Genomic DNA, 22,122 nt, shown 5'->3' with positions numbered 1-22,122 from the left:
TTCCCTTTGATTTTCTATTATTGTTGTTTTTAATGTATTTTATTGTGTATAAATGAGAACATTACACACTAAATAGGAGCAATTACACATTTATTTACAAAAAGTTTAGTGGTCATTTCAGAAGCAGTATAACAACATCAAATGGGACATCTTTCAAGTCATATTCACAGTATCAAGAACAACATAAAGGGCAGGTAGAGTGTATAAAGTGTATAAAATACAGTACATATCTGAAATATTGTTATTCATGTTTTCTGAATTGAAATGATCGGACATACATTGCATTATTCAAAACTGATCCCTCCATCGAAAGTACCTTTTGACAACTACACATGTTAATGTTATTAGGAAGCGACCTGGAATGCTAGCTTAGGACCACAGCTTGAGAACCGGTTCTACCCAACACATGTACCCAACACATATTCATATGGACACAATTTTAGCTAGCAGGGTTGAGGTCAATTCCATTTAAATTCTAGCCAATTAAGAAAGTAAACCAAATTCCAATTCCAATTTTTCCCAATTGAAAAGCATTGAAGAGAATTGGAATGTCAGGGTACTTCCTGAATTGACTGAAACTGAAATAGAATAGAATCGACCCTGGTAGTTTGGGGAGGCCTGTATGCTACGTTTTAATTATCTTACAATGGAGAATAAGCTGCACAGTAAAGAAGCAATCCATTACAATATAATGTTTCCTCAACTGTTGTTTTCTTGGTTTGGGGCATTTACTGTATTGATCATTACCACCACAGATTACTGTTCAGTGGCTCTCCTCAACTCCTCAAGCTCTTGACAGTTGGACTTCTAGTAGCATACATGTCAATTAGGGGAGTGCTTTATCCCAAACAGTAAGTACCCTGTACACATGTGGACCTAACACACCACAGGGCATCCATTTCAGAGGAAGAGCCCTCATCTACTTAAACTGTATTCTAAACTACAGCACCACAAAGGACAACAACTTTAACACTTCTGTAATACCGGTCCCGCTGGGTCCAGTGGTCAGCCTTAACGTTACCCCCATCCGTTATCCTTTAAAGGCTCAGTGCACTCAAAAACGTGATTTCCTGTGTTGTATATACACTCACCGGACAGTTTATTAGGTACAATAGCCCGTTCACAAAGATGCATCGCACCAATAGACAATTTGACACGTGGCTGTGGCTTGCTATATAAAGCAGGCAGAAAGTCATCGAGGCATTCAGTTACGGTTCAATTGAACGTTAGGATGGGAAACATTTGTGAGCTAAGGGACTTTGAGCATGGTATGATCATCGGTGTCAGGCGCGCCGATTCCAGTATCTCAGAAACGGCCGGGCCTCCTGGGCTTTTCACGCACGACAGTGTCTAGGGTTAACCAAGAATGATGCGAAAAAAACATCCAGTCAACGGCAGTCCTGTGGGTGAAAACAGCTTGTTGATGAGAGGTTGAAGGAGAACGGCAAGAATCGCGCAAGCAGGTGGGCCATAAACAGGCAAATAACAGTGCAGTACAACAGTGGTGTGCAGAACGGCATCTCGAAACTCGTCGGTCCTTGTCACGGATGGGCTATTGCAGCAGACGACCACATCGGGTTCCACGCCTATTAGCTAAAAACATAAAGCAGCTCCAGTGGACAATTGAGGAGTGGAAAAACATTGCCTGCTCTGATGAATCCCAGTTCCGGTTGCATCATGCTGATGGCAGAATCAGGATTTGGCGTTAGCAGCATAAGTCCATGGACCCATCCTGCCTGGTGTCAACGGTAGAGGCTAGTGCCGGTGGTGTAATGGTGTGGTGAATGTTTTCCTGGCACACATTAGAACCCATGATACCAATTGAGCAACGTTTGAACGCCACACCTTGTAGAAACCACGCCACAAAGAATTCAGGCTGTTCTGGAAGCAAAGGGGGGTCCGACCAGGTACTAGATGGGTGTACCTAATAAACTGGACAGTGAATGTATATTTCCACACTATGAGGTTGGAATAATTATGATAATGCCCTTTTAGTGTAAGAGCCATTTGAAAAGACCGCCTGAAATTTCAGCCTGTTTCAGTGGGATGGAGTGAGGCCTGCCTAGCGACAGCACCAGGCGGTATAAGTTTCAAACCTCTCTGCCAATCACAGCTAGTTATCAGGTTACATATCCCTCCCATCATGCAATTAGGCCACTCACTCAGACCCGACAGCCCTATCAAAATTCATGCTTGAGAAATTGCCCTTTGCAAATAAGCTAATTTTTGTTTCTTTTTTACCATTTTAATGGAAAACAATCACAGTAAGGTACTTTATTTGTTACCCAGAAATTATTTGATATTGAGATAATAAATGGCTGCATTGGACCTTTAAGATATGGCTGGCAGGGTGTGAGCATCCTATCTCTGGATGACCCACTTGATGACCCACTTTGCACTGGGGTTCAGCTCCAACAGGTCTTTCATATAGGTATCCTCATCCAGACAGCGCTCCTCTGTTCAGGAACAACACACAGCAAAGAACTAATCAGGTACTGTCTGACATATTGGGAAGGTGACGCTTTGAATATGGTCTGAATACAGTCTACTGTAGCATGTTGACATATCTTGTTTTTTTTAAGTACCAGTCAATAGTCCAGGATTTTTCTTTATTTTGTTATTTTCTGCATTGCAGAATAATAGCGAAGACATCAAAACAATGAAATAACACATATGGAATCATGTGTTAAACAAGTCAAAATATATTTTACATTTGATATTCTTCAAAGTAGCCACCCTTTGCCCTGATGACAGCTTTGCACGCTCTTGGCATTCTCTCAACCAACTTCATGAGGTAGTCAACTGGAATGCATTTCAATTAACAGGTGTGCCTTGTTAAAAGTTAATTTGTGGAATTTCTTTCCTTCTTAATGCGTTTGAGCCAATCAGTTGTGTTGTGACAAGGTAGGGGTGGTATACAGAAGATAACCCTATTTGGTAAAAGACCAAGTCCATATTCTGGCAAGAACAGCTGAAATGAGCAAAGAGAAACTTTAAGGCATCAAGGTCAGTCAATCCGGAAAATTTCAAGAACTTTGAAAGTTTCTTCAAGTGCAGTTGCAAAAACCATGAAGCGGGATGATGAAACTGGCTCTCATGAGGACCGCCACAGGAAAGGAATACCCAGAGTTACCTCTGCTGCAGAGGATAAGTTCATTACTTACCAGCCTCAGAAATTACAGCCCAAATAAATGCTTCACAGAGTTCAAGTAACAGACGCATCTCAACATCAACTGTTCAGAGGAGGCTGCGTGAATCAGGCCTTCATGGTCGAATTGCTGCAAAGAAACCACTACTAAATGACACCAAAACGAAGAAGAGACTTGCTTGGGTCAAGAAACACAAGCGATGGACATTAGACCGGTGGAAATCTTGTTCCAACCGCCATGTCTGTGTGAGAAGCAGAGCGGGTGAACGGATGATCTCCGCATGTGTGGTTCCCACCGTGAAGCATGGAGGAGGTGTGATGGTGTGTGGGTGCTTTGCTGGTGACACTGTCTGTGATTTATTTATAATTCAAGGCACACTTAAACAGCATGGCAACAACAGCTTTTTGCAGTGATACGCCATCCCATCTGGTTTGAGCTTGGTGGGACTATCATTTGTTTTTCAACAGGACAATGACCCAACACACCTTCAGGCTGTGTAAGGGCTATTTGACAAAGAAGGAGAGTGGTGGAGTGCTGCATCAGATGACCTGGCCTCCACAAACACCCAAGCTCAACCCAATTGAGATGGTTTGGGATGAGTTGGACCGCAGAGTGAAGGAAAAGCAGCCAACATGTGCTCAGCATATGTGGGAACTCCTTCAAGACTGTTGGAAAAGCATTCCAGGTGAAGCTGGTTGAGATAATGCCAAGAGTGTGCAAAGCTGTCATCAAGGCAAAGAGTGGCTACTTTGAATAATCTAAAATATCAAATACATTTTGATTTGTTTAACACTTTTTTGGTTACTACATTATTCCATAGTTTTGATGTCTTAACTATTATTCTACAATGTAGAAAATAGTAAAAATAAACAATTGTCTACAAGCCTAAAAATCCTTCTTTAACTTGTCTCCTCCCCTTAATCTACACTGCTTGAAGTGGATTTAACAAGTGACATCAACAAGGGATCATAGCTTTCACCTGGGTTCACCTGGTCAGTCTGTACACTCAGTGTGTTTGAGATGGTTTGTGTGTTGAATGACTTTGCACACCACTATGGAATACTTACTGATATTGCCTCCTATTTCATAAAGGCACAGGGCTTCTCTCTTCACAGACACAGAGCTAGAACACACAGACGACATGGTGAGGGATAAATAAAAACCCATGTTACAAATATAGAGTGACATTCCAATACAATGTCAGAGCTATGACATTTTAGGTTTGTTGTAACAGATGTGGGGAAATCTGAGCCATGCAGTGCCACTGAACTGAGTTGGAGCAGAAATAACAGTCTCCATTGGCTGCTCAGTTATACCACACACATGGTGTAAATGTCTCTGTACTGTAATTTTGCTGCACTCAGAATGCAATCCTTTGGGGTATGACGGGCGTGACAGTAGTTTCCCTGGGAGGATGGGGACAGGGGAGAGGGAGGGGTGTTGGTCTCACCTCTTCTGGCTGAGGAAGTGGCTGAGGACGTCAGACGCCTGCAGCTCTTCAGTCAACTGGACAGCCATGGAGACCTTAGAGAACTGAGGGGCCTGGACCCTGATGAAGCCCTGAGAGCTACTGTCCACCTAAGGATAGACAACAGACATGTCTCCGCTAACCATCATAGTGTACACACTATAGTGTAGCTACTGTACTTCATACTACACCAATACAAACTGTACAGCAGCTATATTATTATACAACATATCAAGCGTTTCTTGAAAATTGCACTTCAATATCAATATCCTTTGAAGGTATTCAAATTCTATTTTAAATTATTCAATTTCATTATAAATCCATATTAACCATTATGCAGTTTCTTCATTATTAAGTAATTTTTCAAACAAAAACATTGCAATTCTATATATGTCCACTAGGCGTCACAGGGGAGCCATTCCCTTTAAACTCAGTCGAACCAGGAAGTGCAGAAGGCATTTGAGTTGAGTCATTCACATATTATCCTCTTGATTCACTCAGGAGCATGGGTGTTCCCTCAGCCATAACTGCTTTTCAGTTACCATACACAGGTGCTAGACAGACGTCCTCCTTTGTTTTCTGCTGCTCTCACCTCTGAGGGGGGTTTCTCCTGTTTTTCGGGTTTCTCTCGGTCATAAGCAATCTTCTTTAAGAGTTTCCTCATGGCACGGTCTTTGCTAATTTTCTTCTGGTTCTCCGTGTTTTGTTTCCTGACTTGGTTCATTATGAATTTAGGAATCTGAAGTGAAAAATGTATAATAACATTACAAATATGGTACCAAAGTACAATTTCAACTACAGTAAGCCTATAAAGTATCTATGTGAAAAAGGTAGAAGATTAGAGTGTACCGTCCAGAGCAGGTTTTGGTATCGGATGAGCAGTCGAACAATGTTGGCGGTCTCTGTGGCCATGGATAATTCCTGCTGCATACTGATCTTGTTGCGGAAGCCTTTAAACATGAAGATGTTTGGAGCCATCACCACGGCAACGTTGTTCAAGGTCATCTTGTTCTGCTCTTTGTGATCTATGACCCTCTGAAGGAACTCCATCAGCGCCTGAAACCATCATAAGATACATTACAATGTGTCCAACAGACACCATGAGTCTACACTGTATTGGCTAGAGAACTAGCACAGAGAAAGCAGTTCTATCTACCTTCAGTACATCACGGCTGGACTCTGGAAGAAGCAGAACCACTAAGTTGAGAGCCTGCAGCTGTTGCTTCTTAGTGGGCAGTTCTGTAAGGCAAGCCAGCAATTCACAACCACAACGGATTGGTTTACTAACCCATAACTCAACATATGATAAAACTCAAAGCGAATCAAGCTACATTTGTGAACGAGTATACCACAGGAGGTTGGTGGCACCTTAATTGGGGAGAACGGGCTCGTGGTAATTGCTGGAGCGGAATTAGTGGAATGGTATTAAATACATCCAACATGCAGGTGTTTGATACCATTCTATTTGTGCCGGTCCGGCTATTATCATGAGCCGTTCTTCCCTCAGCAGCCTCCTGTGGAGTATACATATAGTGCACCATTGTGAGAAAGTGTGTAGCATAAGGAAAGTCTGGTGCATAATGTAGTGCAGTATATAATGGGACTGACTGAGCACTGCCATGAAAGCACTGAGGTACTCCACAGTGAGCAGTGGGTGGGGCAGCTCCCTGATGAAGAGCTTGAGCAGGCTGGCTGCATCGTGCTGCTTCAGACTCTCCCATGAGAACAGGCCCTCATAGAACTTCCCCTCCAGCTCAACATGCACCGCCTGCCAGCAGGACACATATGTTAATATACACACATACATTATAGGCTTCATCACATAGGCCTACAGTACAACACTCATCATAAATTCCACACAGTCTGTCACCACACTAGCCCTTCCGTTAGCCAAATGTTCATTTCTCTATAGCTACATTATGCTGATTTTACAGCATGCAAATCCTTTCCCAGACACCGTATAGGCATAAACCATGAGTACATCTATCAACAATGATGAACAATGACCTTGACTCTTGTGGCTGATCCGGGTATCCGTAGAAGCCCCTCTGTGTCCAGACCCTCCTCTTCTATGTGAAAGATGAGCTGGGAACAATAGAAAACTCTTATAAGCGTTAACCACCAAATCAACAGCACATATGAGAATACCATCACCACTACAGCAAACTGCAGAGAGTTCTACAGCAGGGCACACATTTAGACATACTGTATGATTAATGTGAACCGGGATCAGATTAAAGTGAACCAGGATCCCTGACTGTGTTACTGAGAGGTTGTGCTGCTCACCCTCTGCAGTATGATTGGCACCTTGGTCCCTGGCTGTCTCCTCTGGTCCTGCTCCAATAGGGTGGCCAGGGGAACTCCAAACAGGCCAGACTCTAGAACACAGACACAACAAACATCATTTCATCAGAGCTTCCTGAGACTAAGGGGGCTTTCACACCAAATTGGTTTGGAGCGTTTTTTCCAAACCCTGGCGTGTTTTCCCCCTTAGTTGGGTTTGTTTGGACAGGTGTGAACACTCTATCCACACTCGGGAGCGCACTAAACAATACACCATGGTTCGCTCAAAAAGGGGGGTCCATTCGTATCGTGGTGCGTTTCGCTACAGGTGAGAACACAGTCCAGACCAAATACAGGGAAAGAACCACAGGTATTATTGGTTGCTTGAATGCGAGCATTGGATTAAATAACTTCATATACCTGAAACATTATGTGAGTAGCAGCGCATTTATGGCTATTGTGCTGTTTCCTCCCATATGTTGTTGGAAAACCTACTAGGCCTATGAAGTTTGGGACACACAAGTTATGCTTCTTGATAATCGTAGATGGATTTAACGTGAGCATTTTTCTCCAATAAACAAATTACCTGCATGAACACATGGTTTTGTTTAGGCATTTTAGTTTGTTTGACATTTGGCAATGTGAAACCAACCGGACCAAATGAAAAAAATACAATGTAACAAATAATCAAACTCTGATTCGAACTATAGCTCAAAATGGGATAGTTATTAGGGCACTTAGATATACTGTTATATAGTACTTCCATGCTAACATTCGTAGCATACTGGCTCACCTTTGACCTTGAGTTTGACTGCTTTGTGGGCCTTGAGGTCGATGCCTGTCGTGTCAAACAGAGCGGTCATCTCTATCAGTACCAGGCGGTGCACCTTCTTCATATCCTGAGGGGACAGGTCCCCCATCTTGGTCAGCCCAGTCTTGTCTCTGCTTAGCTTGAAGTTCTGTCACACAGAGAAGAGAGAAGCAGAGGTTAACATAGGCAAGTTAGCAAACCCAACATAATTTGAGTATCTGTGGTTATACTTTAATTTCACCACCAGGTGTCCCTAGAGCCAGAGACTAAAATGCACAAGTAGGCTAGAATAGTTTGGACTGTGAAATGTATTAGACAAAAAGTACTCAAAGGTCCTGATTGATCATCTGTGCAAACGGCAGCATTCAATGTCATATAAAACTTACACTAGTACACAAGCGGAGGGGGGATATAAGAAACAAGATATAAGAAAGCTCAGGATTTTTTGTTGTTGTTGTTGTTGACAAACTTTGGGCAAAAAACTAGTTCCATACTTCCAATCATTTTTTAAACCAATACCGGGTTACATTCAGACGATTCCCGTGACGCCTGTGAGGGTAGTAGAACAAACGGAGAACACCATCGTGTTGCTGAGAGTTCATTCGTTTGTAGCCCAAACGGTTCGGATGCTACAGACAGAAGTTGGCACATCGGCGGTACAGACTTCAGATGAGTCCCATGGGGCTCATGGGAGTCCTGGGCAAAACGGAGAACACCATCGTGTTCATGAGAGTCTCATCTTTCCATACAGTGGTCATATTAGTTGGGACGCTACATTCGTTTTCGTGAGAGGACCGATTTTCAGGATGTCTCCTGGTCTGACAAACACCGCTGTAGCTCTGCCACTTTCTACCGCGGATGCGTAAGGCTGTGCCTTCAGGAAGTATCTTTCCACATTTTGTTGTGCTACATCCTGAATTTAAAATAGATTTCTTTGTCACTGGCCTACACACAATACCCTATAGTTAAAGTGAAATTATGTTTTGTTCAGAAATGTTTACAAATGAATTATAATGTATAAATTACATGAATTACAAATTAATTAAAAATCCAAACAAATATCTTGATTCAATAAGCATGCATCCTTTTTGTTATGGCAACCTTAAATAAGTTCAGGAGTAAACATTCGCTTAACAAGTTACATAATAAGTTGCATGGACTCATTCTGTGTGTAATAATAGTGCTTAACATGATTTTGAATGACCATTTCATCTCTGTACCCCACACATACAATTATCTGTAAGGTCCCTCAGTCGAGCAGTGAATTTCAAACACAGATTCAACCACAAAGACCGGGGAGGTTTTGCAATGCCACACAAAGAAGGGCACCTATTGGCAGATAAAAGAAATAGACACTGAATATCCCTTTGAGCATGGTGAAGTTATTAATTACACTTTGGATGGTGTATCAATACAAAGTGTTATGTTTGGGGAATGTCCAATAAAACACAAATATCTTCATATCTTCAAGCATAGTGGTGGCTGCATCATGTTATGTGTATGCTTGTAATCATTAAGGATTGGGGAGTTTCAGTATTTTAAAAAACAGAATGGAGTAAGTACTGGCAAAATCCTAGAGGAAAACCTGGTTCAGTCTGCTTTCCACCAGACACTGAGAGATGAATTCACCTTTCAGCAGGACAATAACCGAAAACACAAGGCCAAATCTACACTAGTTGTTTACTAAGAAGACAGTGAATGTTTCTGAGTGGCTGAGTTACAGTTTTGACTTAAATCTACTTGAAAATCTATGGCAAGACCTGAAAGTGGTTGTCTAGCAATGATCAACAACCATTTGACAGAGCTTTAAGAATTTTGAAAAGAATAAAGCTCTTCGAGTGTAATCAATAATTATTGACTACGGGGTGTGAATTCTTATGTAAATTAGATATTTTTGTATTTCATTTTCAATTTTTTTTTAAATTTATATAAACTTGTTTTCACTTTGTGATTATGGGGTACTGTGTGTAGATAGTTGAGAAAAAATCTATTTAATCAATTTTGAATTCAGGCTGTATACAACAAAATGTGAAATAAGTCAAGGAGTATGAATACTTTCTGATGGCACTGTAGGCGAATGCGGTGGATTGAGACGCAGCCCATACAAAAAAAATGATATCTCTAGTTTAAACAGACGGATTTCAATGGGAATTGTTCATTATGTTAATTATACTGAACAAAAATATAAATGCAACATGCAACAATTTCAAAGATTTTACTGAGTTACAGTTCATATGAGGAAATCAGTCAATTGAAATAAATAAATGAGGCCCTAATCAATGGATTTCACATGACTAGGAATACAGACACGCATCTATTGGTCACAGATACCTTTAAAAAAATGTACCTCATAATGGGCCTCAGGATCTCGCCACGGTATTTTTGTGCATTCAAATTGCCACTCGATAAAATGCAATTGTGTTTGTTGTCCGTAGCTTATGCCTGCCCATACTATAACCCTGCCACCACCATGGGGCACTTTGTCACAACATTGAGATCAACAAACCACTCGCCCACATGACGCCACACACATGGTCTGTGGTTGTGAGGGCGGTTGGACGTACTGTCAAATTCTCTAAAACGACGTTGGAGGCGGCTTATGGTAGAGAAATTAACATTACATTATCTGGCAACAGCTCTGGTGGACATTCCCTCAACTTGAGACATCTTTGGCATTGTGTTGTGTGACAAAACTGCACATTTTAGAGTGGCCTTTTATTGTCCCCATTACAAGGTGCACCAGTGTAATGATCATGCTGCTTAATCAGCTTATTGATATGCCACACCTGTCAGGTGGATGGATTGTCCTGGCAAAGGAGAAATGCTCACTAACAGGGATGTAAACAAATGTGTGCACAAAATATGAGAGAAATAAGCTTTTTGTGCATACGGAACATTTCTGGGATTTTTTATTTCAGCTCATGAAACATGGGATCAACACTTTACATGTTGTGTTTATATTTTTGACGAGTGACACTTCCTGTTTTGACATGTAAACTTTACTAAAGCTGAGAGGCTCAGTCAATCTGTGTGGTGGTGTTAATGTTTACTCACAGATAGCTTATCGTCTGTGTCCGTCAGAGCCTCACTGCTGGCCTTTGAGCCCTCCTTATAGCTGAGGGCCTGATCAGAGAAGGACAGCTCTAGGTTGATGTCAGTCTCAGGTTCAGACACACTCTGCTCAGAAGGGCCAGCCCCATTCCCTTGCCCCACCACCTGACCTGGACACACACACATAGAGATGAGCCAAATCTAACCACTAAATGGCCCTAATATGTTACGTTTCACACACATTATTTGTTGCCCTGAGGTTTCCCTTATTATGGTTCAGTGATTTACTGGGGGATTGTAACCACACACACACACACACACACGAATCTGAGCCATGGACATTACAAACGTTGTCAATAAGCTAGATTGAATTCACTATTTATAAGACTTAAAAAAAGATAGCAAATAATTATAATACAATTTGAATCAAATCAAATTTATTTATATAGCCCTTCTTACATCAGCTGATATCTCAAAGTGCTGTACAGAAACCCAGCCTAAAACCCCAAACAATGAAACAACAACTTGTTTTAATATAGACTATGTCAAAATACCGTTACAGGCACCATAATTGCTCCCCGTGGGCATATAATATTAAGGTAGACTATGGAGGCTTTTACGAACATCCAAATTAATAACGAGTGCAGGCTAAAATAATGATAAAAAGGGGAGGTCCGCTCACTGTTTTGCTGCTTCCAAACTTGATCTTTTAATAAAGCTTTGGTGATTCATATTTTATTTCAAAGCAGTCTTATTTCAACCCTTTATTGATATGCTGCTATTTGGCGAATGCATTTGGCAGGACAAAATAACTGCCTTCATTGAGGGGAGGCTATAACTGGTTTTTAATCAAATGAAAAACAAGCCATCTGTTTTTTAAAACAACAACATTTCTAAATAGGATGGGGTCAGAAGCATGATATCATAAATCGCATCTCTTGTTCCATGGCACTGTGTGCACACGTAGGCCTAAATGTCTTTACGCATAACATTTGCACGACTTTACAAAATACTACACTCCTGTCAATCGTATCGTTACCTATGTGCGAGGCACATTCTCAAAATAATCTGCCGTTGATATGGCATTATAGGACTGAATAGTTTGGAGGATCATGTCTTTGGTAATCGGATGAGGGGTGCTCTTTGAAAATGGGGATGGATAGCCTACTTGAACAAGCAAAATGAAGTATGCAGGTATGTGTATTGTGAATCATGAAAAAGCATGACGGCAAAAACCTCCAAAATATTTCAAGGCACTCTCAGTAGACCATTCAAGACCCCTTTACTCCAAACTTGGCTAATGGAATGGCAGGTAGCCTAGTTAGACCGTTGTGTCAGTAACTGAAAGGTCTCTGGTTCGAATACCCGGAGCCGACAAGGATAAAAATCTGTCTATGTGTCCTTGAGCAAGGCATTTAACCTTCATTTGCTCCGAACAACTATGACTGACCCCGTAAAACAACACATTTCACGGCCCCTATCTGGTGTATGTGACAATACAACATAATAAAAAGATGCACCGATGTGAAACCAGCCTTGATTAAAGGGATACTTTGTGATTTTGGCAATTAGTCCCTTTATCTACTTCCCCAGAGTCAGGTGAACTTGTGGATGACTGGACGTCTATAAATATCTACTAGCATGCTAGCAGATACCCATAGACTTCCAATCATTGTGCAAATGCTAGTTAGCATTGGCTAGCGAAACTACCTCTAAATGGTATCCACGAGTTCATCTGACTCTGGGGAAGTAGATGAAGGGCCTTATTGCCTCATAAACGAAATGGGGGGAAAACAATAGTTTTTTATGTTTTGAAAATAAGAGATTCACCAGCACAAAAGACACACCTCTCTTTCAATGGGCACTGAGCGTCACGGCTGGACAGGCTGCGCTGCCTCTCTCAAAATCAATGCCATTATCAACTGCATTCCCGTTAGGACCTGCTTTTTGGGGGTCTTAAAACTTCCCTTTAGTGCTGCATGAAATGTTCACTTTTGCGCTTGTTTTTAAGGACACACCTCAAATATTGCCAGTGTGCCAGTTTTTACATGATGAAATTGACATGTAGACTTGTTTACGCTGCTGTGCATTTTTGTTGCCGTTTTTACTTTGCTACCTGACGGTTTTTACTTTTTCATTACCGTATATTTTTACTTTTTCCCTCACTCAACTTTTTTTTCATTCAACTTTCCTACCCCGGAGGTTTTATCTGGACATGGTTCGTCAGGACTTCAAACAGCCGAAGCTAAGTAACATTAACATGATGCCTTCTAATTGCAGTCGTTGTACTCATAATATACAGGAGAACGATCGCCTTACGGCAAGGATAGCTGTGCTGCAAGCCCAGCTTCAGACGCAATCGTTAGGCAAGGGTCATTTCAGTGTAGGAAAGGATGAAACAGCGTCTGTGCCACCAGCAAGTACAGATAGTAACTTTAGTATAAACCCCCTCGCACGGTCCCCACAGCCGGACATCTTTCTCATGGCGTCTGGAGGGAAACGCTGTAGGAATGCTCAACCGGTGTCGCTTATTCAGCCAACAGAAACTTTCAACCGGTTCTCCCCGTTAAGCGAGTCGGAGTCGGAGGCCGAGACTTCTCTGGTCTCTGCTCCTCCCGTTGTGGGGTCTGAGACGCCGACGGCTCCCACCATTAGCTCTGACAAATTGAAAACCCTAGTCATTGGCGACTCCATTACCCGCAGTATTAGACTTAAAACTAATCATCCAGCGATCATACACTGTTTACCAGGGGGCAGGGCTACCGACGTTAAGGCTAATCTAAAGACGGTGCTGGCTAAAGCTAAAACTGGCGAGTGTAGAGAGTATAGAGATATTGTTATCCACGTCGGCACCAACGATGTTAGGATGAAACAGTCAGAGGTCACCAAGCGCAACATAGCTTCAGCATGTAAATCAGCTAGAAAGATGTGTCGGCATTGATTAATTGTCTCTGGCCCCCTCCCAGTTAGGGGGAGTGATGAGCTCTACAGCAGAGTCTCACAACTCAATCGCTGGATGAAAACTGTTTTCTGCCCCTCCCAAAAGATAGAATTTGTAGATAACTGGCCCTCTTTCTGGGATTCACCCACAAACAGGACCAAGCCTGGCCTGCTGAGGAGTGACGAACTCCATCCTAGCTGGAGGGGTGCTCTCATCTTATCTACGAACATAGACAGGGCTCTAACTCCTCTAGCTCCACAATGAAATAGGGTGCAGGCCAGGCAACAGGCTGTTAGCCAGCCTGCCAGCTTAGTGGAGTCTGCCACTAGCACAGTTAGCGTAGTCAGCTCAGCTTTCCCCATTGAGACCGTGTCTGTGCCTCGATCTAGGTTGGGCAAAATTAAAAATGGCGGTGTTCGCTTCAGTAATCTTACTAGTATAAAGACCTCCTCCATTCCTGCCATTATTGAAAGAGATTGTGATACTTCACATCTCAAAATTGGGTTACTTAATGTTAGATCCCTCACTTCCAAGGCAGTTATAGTCAATGAACTAATCATTGATCATAATCTTGATGTGATTGGCCTGACTGAAACATGGCTTAAGCCTGATGAATTTACTGTGTTAAATGAGGCCTCACCCCCTGGTTACATTAGTGACCATACCCCCCGTGCATCCGGCAAAGGCGGAGGTGTTGCTAACATTTACGATAGCAAATTTCAATTTACAAAAAAAAAAAACAATGACGTTTTCGTCTTTTGAACTTCTAGTCATGAAATCTATGCAGCCTACTCAATCACTTTTTATAGCTACTGTTTACAGGCCTCCTGGGCCATATGCAGTGTTCCTTACTGAGTTCCCTGAATTCCTATCGGATCTTGTAGTCATAGCAGATAATATTCTAATTTTTGGTGACTTTAACATTCACATGGAAAAGTCCACAGACCCACTCCAAAAGGCTTTCGGAGCCATCATCGACTCAGTGGGTTTTGTCCAACATGTCTCTGGACCTACTCACTGCCACAGTCATACTCTGGACCTAGTTTTGTCCCATGGAATAAATGTTGTGGATCTTAATGTTTTTCTTCATAATCCTGGATTATCGGACCACCATTTTATTGCGTTTACAATTGCAACAAATAATCTGCTCAGACCCCAACCAAGGAAGATTAAAAGTCGTGCTATAAATTCTCAGACAACCCAAAGATTCCTTGATGCCCTTCCAGACTCCCTCTGCCTACCCAAGGACGTCAGAGGACAAGAATCAGTTAACCACCTAACCGAGAAACTCAATTTAACCTTGCGCAATACCCTAGATGCAGTTGCACCCCTAAAAATTAAAAACATCTGTCATAAGAAACTAGCTCCCTGGTATACAGAAAATACACGAGCTCTGAAGCAAGCTTCCAGAAAATTGGAACGGAAATGGCGCCACACTAAACTGGAAGTCTTCCGACTAGCTTGGAAAGACAGTACCGTGCAGTATCGAAGAGCCCTCACTGCTGCACGATCATCCTATTTTTCCAATTTAATTGAGGAAAATAAGAACAATACGAAATTTCTTTTTGACACTGTCGCAAAGCTAACTAAAAAGCAGCATTCGCAAATGGAGGATGGCTTTCACTTCAGCAGTAATAAATTTATGAACTTCTTTGAGGAAAAGATCATGATCATTAGAAAGCAAATTACGGACTCCTCTTTAAATCTGGGTATTCCTCCAGGGCTCCATTGTCCTGAGTCTGCACAACTCTGCCAGGACCTAGGATCAAGGGAGATACTAAAGTGTTTTAGTACTATATCTCTTGACATAATGATGAAAATAATCATGGCCTCCAAACCCTCAAGCTGCATACTGGACCCTATTCCAACTAAACTACTGAAAGAGCTGCTTCCTGTGCTTGGCCCTCCTATGTTGAACATAATAAACGGCTCTCTATCCACCGGATGTGTACCAAGCTCACTAAAAGTGGCAGTAATAAAGCCTCTCTTGAAAAAGCCGAATCTTGACCCAGAAATTATAAAAAACTATCGGCCTATATCGAATCTTCCATTCCTCTCAAAAATTTTAGAAAACGTTGTTGCGCAGCAACTCACTGCCTTCCTGAAGACAAACAATGTATACGAAACGCTTCAGTCTGGTTTTAGACCCCATCATAGCACTGAGACTGCACTTGTGAAGGTGGTAAATGACCTTTTAACGACGTCAGACCGAGGCTCTGCATCTGTCCTCATGCTCCTAGATCTTAGTGCCGCTTTTGATACCATCGATCACCACATTCTTTTGGAGAGATTGGAAACCCAAATTGGTCTACATGGACAAGTTCTGGCCTGGTTTAGATCTTATCTGTCGGAAAGATATCAGTTTGTCTCTGTGAATGGTTCGTCCTCTGACAAATCAATTGTAAATTTCGGTGTTCCTCAAGGTTCCGTTCTAGGACCACTATTGTTTTCACTATATATTTTACCTCTTGGGGATGTCATTCGAAAACATAATGTTAAATTTCACTGCTATGCGGACGACACACAGCTGTACATTTCAATGAAACATGGTGAAGCCCCAAAATTGCCCTCGCTAGAAGCCTGTGTTTCAGACATAAGGAAGTGGATGGCTGCAAATTTTCTACTTTTAAACTCGGACAAAACAGAGATGCTTGTCCTAGGTCCCAAGAAACAAAGAGATCTTCTGTTGAATCTGACAATTAATCTGGATGGTTGTACAGTCGTCTCAAATAAAACTGTGAAGGACCTCGGCGTTACTCTGGACCCTGATCTCTCTTTTGAAGAACATATCAAGACTGCTTCAAGGACAGCTTTTTTCCATCTACGTAACATTGCAAAAATCAGAAACTTTCTGTCCAAAAATGACGCAGAAAAATTAATCCATGCTTTTGTTACTTCTAGGCTCGACTACTGCAATGCTCTACTTTCCGGCTACCCGGATAAAGCACTAAACAAACTTCAGTTAGTGCTAAATACGGCTGCTAGAATCCTGACTAGAACCAAAAAATTTGATCATATTACTCCAGTGCTAGCCTCCCTACACTGGCTTCCTGTTAAGGCAAGGGCTGATTTCAAGGTTTTACTGCTAACCTACAAAGCATTACATGGGCTTGCTCCTACCTATCTTTCCGATTTGGTCCTGCCGTACATACCTACACGTACGCTACGGTCACAAGACGCAGGCCTCCTAATTGTCCCTAGAATTTCTAAGCAAACGGCTGGAGGTAGGGCTTTCTCCTATAGAGCTCCATTTTTATGGAATGGTCTGCCTACCCATGTGAGAAACGCAGACTCAGTCTCAACCTTTAAGTCTTTACTGAAGACTTATCTCTTCAGTAGGTCCTATGATTAAGTATAGTCTGGCCCAGGAGTGTGAAGGTGAACGGAAAGGCTGGAGCAACGAACCGCCCTTGCTTTCTCTGCCTTGTCGGTTCCCCTCTTCCCACTGGGATTCTCTGCCTCTAACCCTTTTACAGGGGCTGAGTCACTGACTTACTGGTGTTCTTCCATGCCGTCCATGGGAGGGGTGCGTCACTTGAGTAGGTTGAGCCACTGACGTGGTCTTCCTGTTTGGGTTGGCGCCCCCCCCTTGGGTTGTGCCGTGGCGGAGATCTTTGTGGGCTATACTCGGCCTTGTCTTCGGACGGTAAGTTGGTGGTTGTAGATATCCCTCTAGTGGTGTGGGGGCTGTGCTTTGGCAAAGTGGGTGGGGTTATATCCTGCCTGTTTGGCCCTGTCCGGGGGTATCATCGGATGGGGCCACAGTGTCTTCTGATCCCTCCTGTCTCAGCCTCCAGTATTTATGCTGCAGTAGTTTATGTGTCGGGGGGCTAGGGTCAGTCTGTTACATCTGGAGTATTCTCTTGTCTTATCCGGTGTCCTGTGTGAATGTAAATATGCTCTCTCTAATTCTCTCTTTCTCTCTTTCTTTCTTTCTCTCGGAGGACCTGAGCCCTAGGACCATGCCTCAGGACTACCTGGCATGATGACTCCTTGCTGTCCCCAGTCCACCTGGCCATGCTGCTGCTCCAGTTTCAACTGTTCTGCCTGCGGCTACGGAACCCTGACCTGTTCACCGGACGTGCTTGTTGCACCCTCGACAATTACTATGATTATTATTATTTGACCATGCTGGTCATTTACGAACATTTTAACATCTTGACCATGTTCTGTTATAATATCCACCCGGCACAGCCAGAAGAGGACTGGCCACCCCTCATAGCCTGGTTCCTCTCTAGGTTTCTTCCTAGGTTTTTGGCCTTTCTCAGGAGTTTTTCCTAGGGAGTTTTTCCCAGCCACCGTGCTTCTTTCACATGCATTGCTTGCTGTTTGGGGTTTTAGGCTGGGTTTCTGTACAGCACTTTGAGATTTCAGCTGATGTACGAAGGGCTATATAAATAAATTTGATTTGATTTTGATTTGATACTAGAACTTGTGGTACATACCATCTGTCGTAATATTCCTTTTTCCGTTTTCACTTCTCTCTGTTGACTTTGCTTCATCCTCCTGCAACATAATACAGAACAAAAACAGGCTCTCATCAGAATTCAATATAGCTTGTTTTGCACAATTAATGAATCAAACAAGTTTATGTAACTGCTGATATTGTAGAAAGTCGATATGTTTCTATTACCAATTGTGAACAGACTAAAGACAAGACTCTCATTAGGATAAGATATCCAGTTACCTATTACCTCACATTCTGGTGTCCATTAACAGACAATCTCCATGTGATTAGTAATGATGTTAACTGACTGTGGTAAACAAGTCAATGGGTTCTTTCTGCAGTGAAGCATCTCAGGCATGACTGAGTTCTAAAACCAGGTTTGTGCGTGTTAACAGGACCTGTGGTAGGCTGACCTTTGACTCCAGTGTGCCTGGGAGTTTGAAGATGTCTCTGACATCAGGTATGTGGTGGTGCTTGTTCCTCTTCCTGATGGTTTCAAAACGTTTCTCTACGGCGGCAGCCTGTGTGCGCGTCAGTGTGAACAACAGCCCCATCATGTCCTCGGGGTCCGACGCTGACTCGTCAAACAGAGTGGCCAGCCCTGCCTCAGTCAGCCATGCCTTCTCCTGTTCCCCCTCTACAGACAGACAGACAGATGCACAAGTTCAGTTAGGTTGAGTCTTATTAGTTGATGATACACCAAAAGAGCTGTAGTATGTTAATGGTAAAGTCTAGGTCTAAAGACTGAATAATAAAGAAACAAACTAATTCATATATTATTTCTGTGTAATTACTATTATATTATGCAATTTCTCTGTACCGAGGAGTGGGAATAGAAACAAACAAGGACATGAAACAGGGAAGGATGTCTCACTCCTAACCCCTTACTCCAGGGGTTCCCAAACTTTTTTTGTCCCACGACCCCATTTTGATCAAAAAAATCTGGCAACCCATGTGAACCATATGTAATTAACAGCCAATGTTAATTTTGGCGGGGGGCTATGACAGTCAATTGAAAAAACATTCTAACAGTATTTCTGATTGTCTTCAACTCACCATCACATACTTTTAATGTGGGGCTATGACCGTCAATTGCAAATTAGTCTGACGGAATATGTCTTATCTCACCACCACTAATGAAATAGTTGTGCTTGATGACTGTTTTGTCGGAGCTTCTCAAAGTCAGGGGGCGCGGTTGACAGTACTCACGTCATCAACGCGGTCACATTCAACCTGGATCGACATTTGGTTTTAACGCAGACGAGAGCACTGAAACCAGCTACACACAGATATACTGTCACGTCCTGACCAGTATAGGGGTTATTTGTTATTGTAGTTTGGTCAGGACGTGGCAGGGGGTGTTTTGTGTATGTGTTTAGGTAGAGGGTTATTTGATTTATTAGTCCGGGGTTTGTTAGAAATATACTAACATAGTCATTGTTCTATCTAGTCTTTTGTAGTTCTATGTTTAGTTAATTGGGGTTGGACCTTCATTTGGAGGCAGCTGGTTATTGTTGCCTCTGATTGAGGGTCCTATAATTAGGAGTTTGTTTTTCATGGGATTTTGTGGGAGATTGTTCTTGTTTAGCTGTTTGCCTGACAAGACTGCCAAGTTCGTTTTGTTTTGTATACGTTTATGTGTTTTCCTTCTTCACCTAAATAAAAAAGAAGATGAGTGTACATTTTCCCGCTGCGTCTTGGTCTCTACCCTACGACACCCGTGACAGAATCTCCCACCAACTACGGACCAAGCAGCGGAGGAAGCAGCAACAGAAGGACAGTCGGGAATCATGGACATGGGAGGAAAGCCCAGTTCGCCCTGTACCAGCAGTCCGCTTGTGCAGGGCTGCTATTTCCATCCAGCCAGGACGGGTTGTGCAAGAGGTGCGCTCCAGACCTCCAGTACTTACTCATGGCCCGGTATATCCAGTTCCTGCTTCTCGTGCTGACCCTGAGGTGCGTATCCATAGTCTGGCGTCTCCTAAACCAGCACCACGCACCAGGCTTCCAGTGGTTCAGCCCAGTCCAACTCGTCCTGTTCCTGCTCCTCGCACTAGCCCTGAGGTGCATGTCTTCAGTCTGGCACATCCGGTACCAGCACCACGCACCAGGCTTCCAGTGCGTCAGCCCAGTCCAACTCGGCCTGTTCCTGCTCCTCGCACTAGCCTTGAGGTGCGTGTCCCCAGTCTGCTACCTACACTACCAGCCCCACGCATTAGGCTTCCAGTGCGTCAGCCCAGTCCCGAGCTTCCGACGACAGTGCCCCGTCCAGAGTGTCCGGCGACAGTGCCCCGTCCAGAGTGTCCGGAGACAGTGCCCCGTCCAGAGTGTCCGGAGACAGTGCCCCGTCCAGAGTGTCCGACGACAGTGCCCCGTCCAGAGTGTCCGACGACAGTGCCCCGTCCAGAGTGTCCGACGACAGTGCCCCGTCCAGAGTGTCCGACGACAGTGCCCCGTCCAGAGTGTCCGACGACAGTGCCCCGTCCAGAGTGTCCGACGACAGTGCCCCGTCCAGAGTGTCCGGCGACAGTGTGCAGTCCAGAACCGAGTGAGACGGCCTACAGTCCGGAACCGAGTGAGACGGCCTACAGTCCAGAACCGAGTGAGACGGCCTACAGTCCGGAACCGAGTGAGACGGCCTACAGTCCGGAACTGAGTGAGACGGCCTACAGTCCGGAACCGAGTGAGACGGCCTACAGTCTGGAGCTCCCAGAGTCAGCCTACAGTCCAGAGCTCCCAGAGGACAGTCCAGGGTCTTCAGTGACTGGCCTCTGGCAAAGATATGCAGTGGGGGTGGTTTGGTCAGGTAAGGGATTAAGGCCTGAGCCTAAGCCACCTCCAATGTAGGAGGTTTGGGGAGGGGGGGGGGTGTAGCACAGGAGTCGTCGGTGACGGCAGCCACCCTCCCTTCCCTCCCTTTAGTTTTGGGATTTATTTTGTTTTGGGGGTTTATTTTGGTTATTTGTGTGAGGTGCATCCGGGGTCTGCACCTTTTGGGGGGGGGGGGGTACTGTCACGTCCTGACCAGTATGAGGGTTATTTGTTATTGTAGTTTGGTCAGGACATGGCAGGGGGTGTTTTGTGTATGTGTTTAGGTAGAGGGTTATTTGATTTATTAGTCCGGGGTTTGTTAGAACATAGAAATATACTAACATAGTCATTGTTCTATCTAGTCTTTTGTAGTTCTATGTTTAGTTAATTGGGGTTAGCCCTTCAATTGGAGGCAGCTGGTTATTGTTGCCTCTGATTGAGGGTCCTATAATTAGGAGTTTGTTTTTCATGGAATTTTGTGGGAGATTGTTCTTGTTTAGCTGTTTGCCTGACAAGACTGTCAAGTTCGTTTTGTTTTGAATACGTTTGTGTTTTCCTTCTTCACCTAAATAAAAAAGATGTGTACATTTTCCCGCTGCGTCTTGGTCTCTACCCTACGACACCCGTGACATATACGCTGAAGGGTACCATGAGTTTTAATGCTAAACGGGAGACAGCAGGATATTCCCTTTGAGACAGGAACCAAAATTCTTCCTTAGTGACACGTGAATGTGTTGTCTGCAGCATGCAGTCACATGACAGCTCGATCAGCTGTTTGACTTCACTTAACGGCATGTCAACTGAGCCATTCAAACGGATTGGAAAGTAATCCCAAAGCGGTCTTCCAAGCATTGGAGGTGAGCAGTGTTCACTCGTGTGGGACACTTACTGACGCTGTTTTCTGTTAGAAACATGCACAGCTGAGGGAAGGGGGCATGGTTGGCTTTCGAAAAATTCTCGCCAATAAGAATTCTTTCCTCTGAATCCACTGATCATCTGTAGAATGTTTTTGTATTTCCCCTGCATGCTTGCGTTCAGTTCGTTCCCAAATACTGTATGTCTGCTACATAGGCAAGGAGACATTTCATTTTCATTACATCCATTGTGAATGACAGTTCCTCTCTCAAAGCAAAAAAATCCCCCAACATTTATTGCGAACAA

General features: G+C 43.4%; 1 protein-coding gene across 1 annotated transcript in view; it reads right to left on the bottom strand.

The window, feature by feature from the left end:
- Positions 1–73: 73 nt before the first annotated feature.
- The window catches only part of LOC115174873 (rho GTPase-activating protein 18), a 64,704-nt gene continuing 42,655 nt past the window's right edge, over positions 74–22,122 (bottom strand). The window contains exons 3-15 of the mRNA XM_029733848.1: positions 18,564–18,787; positions 18,149–18,209; positions 10,766–10,932; positions 7,694–7,859; positions 6,904–6,995; positions 6,625–6,702; positions 6,226–6,385; positions 5,774–5,856; positions 5,467–5,673; positions 5,210–5,356; positions 4,600–4,727; positions 4,217–4,272; positions 74–2,456 (exon numbers count right to left, since the gene is read on the bottom strand). Of these exons, the coding sequence (XP_029589708.1) occupies positions 2,362–2,456; positions 4,217–4,272; positions 4,600–4,727; positions 5,210–5,356; positions 5,467–5,673; positions 5,774–5,856; positions 6,226–6,385; positions 6,625–6,702; positions 6,904–6,995; positions 7,694–7,859; positions 10,766–10,932; positions 18,149–18,209; positions 18,564–18,787 (1,664 nt within the window). The 3' untranslated portion in view covers positions 74–2,361. The remainder of the gene's footprint in view (positions 2,457–4,216; positions 4,273–4,599; positions 4,728–5,209; positions 5,357–5,466; positions 5,674–5,773; positions 5,857–6,225; positions 6,386–6,624; positions 6,703–6,903; positions 6,996–7,693; positions 7,860–10,765; positions 10,933–18,148; positions 18,210–18,563; positions 18,788–22,122) is intronic.

Source organism: Salmo trutta, chromosome 35 (genome assembly GCF_901001165.1).
Source record: "Salmo trutta chromosome 35, fSalTru1.1, whole genome shotgun sequence".
Taxonomy (NCBI): Eukaryota; Metazoa; Chordata; class Actinopteri; order Salmoniformes; family Salmonidae; genus Salmo; species Salmo trutta.
This window is presented reverse-complemented; position numbering and strand designations above follow the sequence as displayed.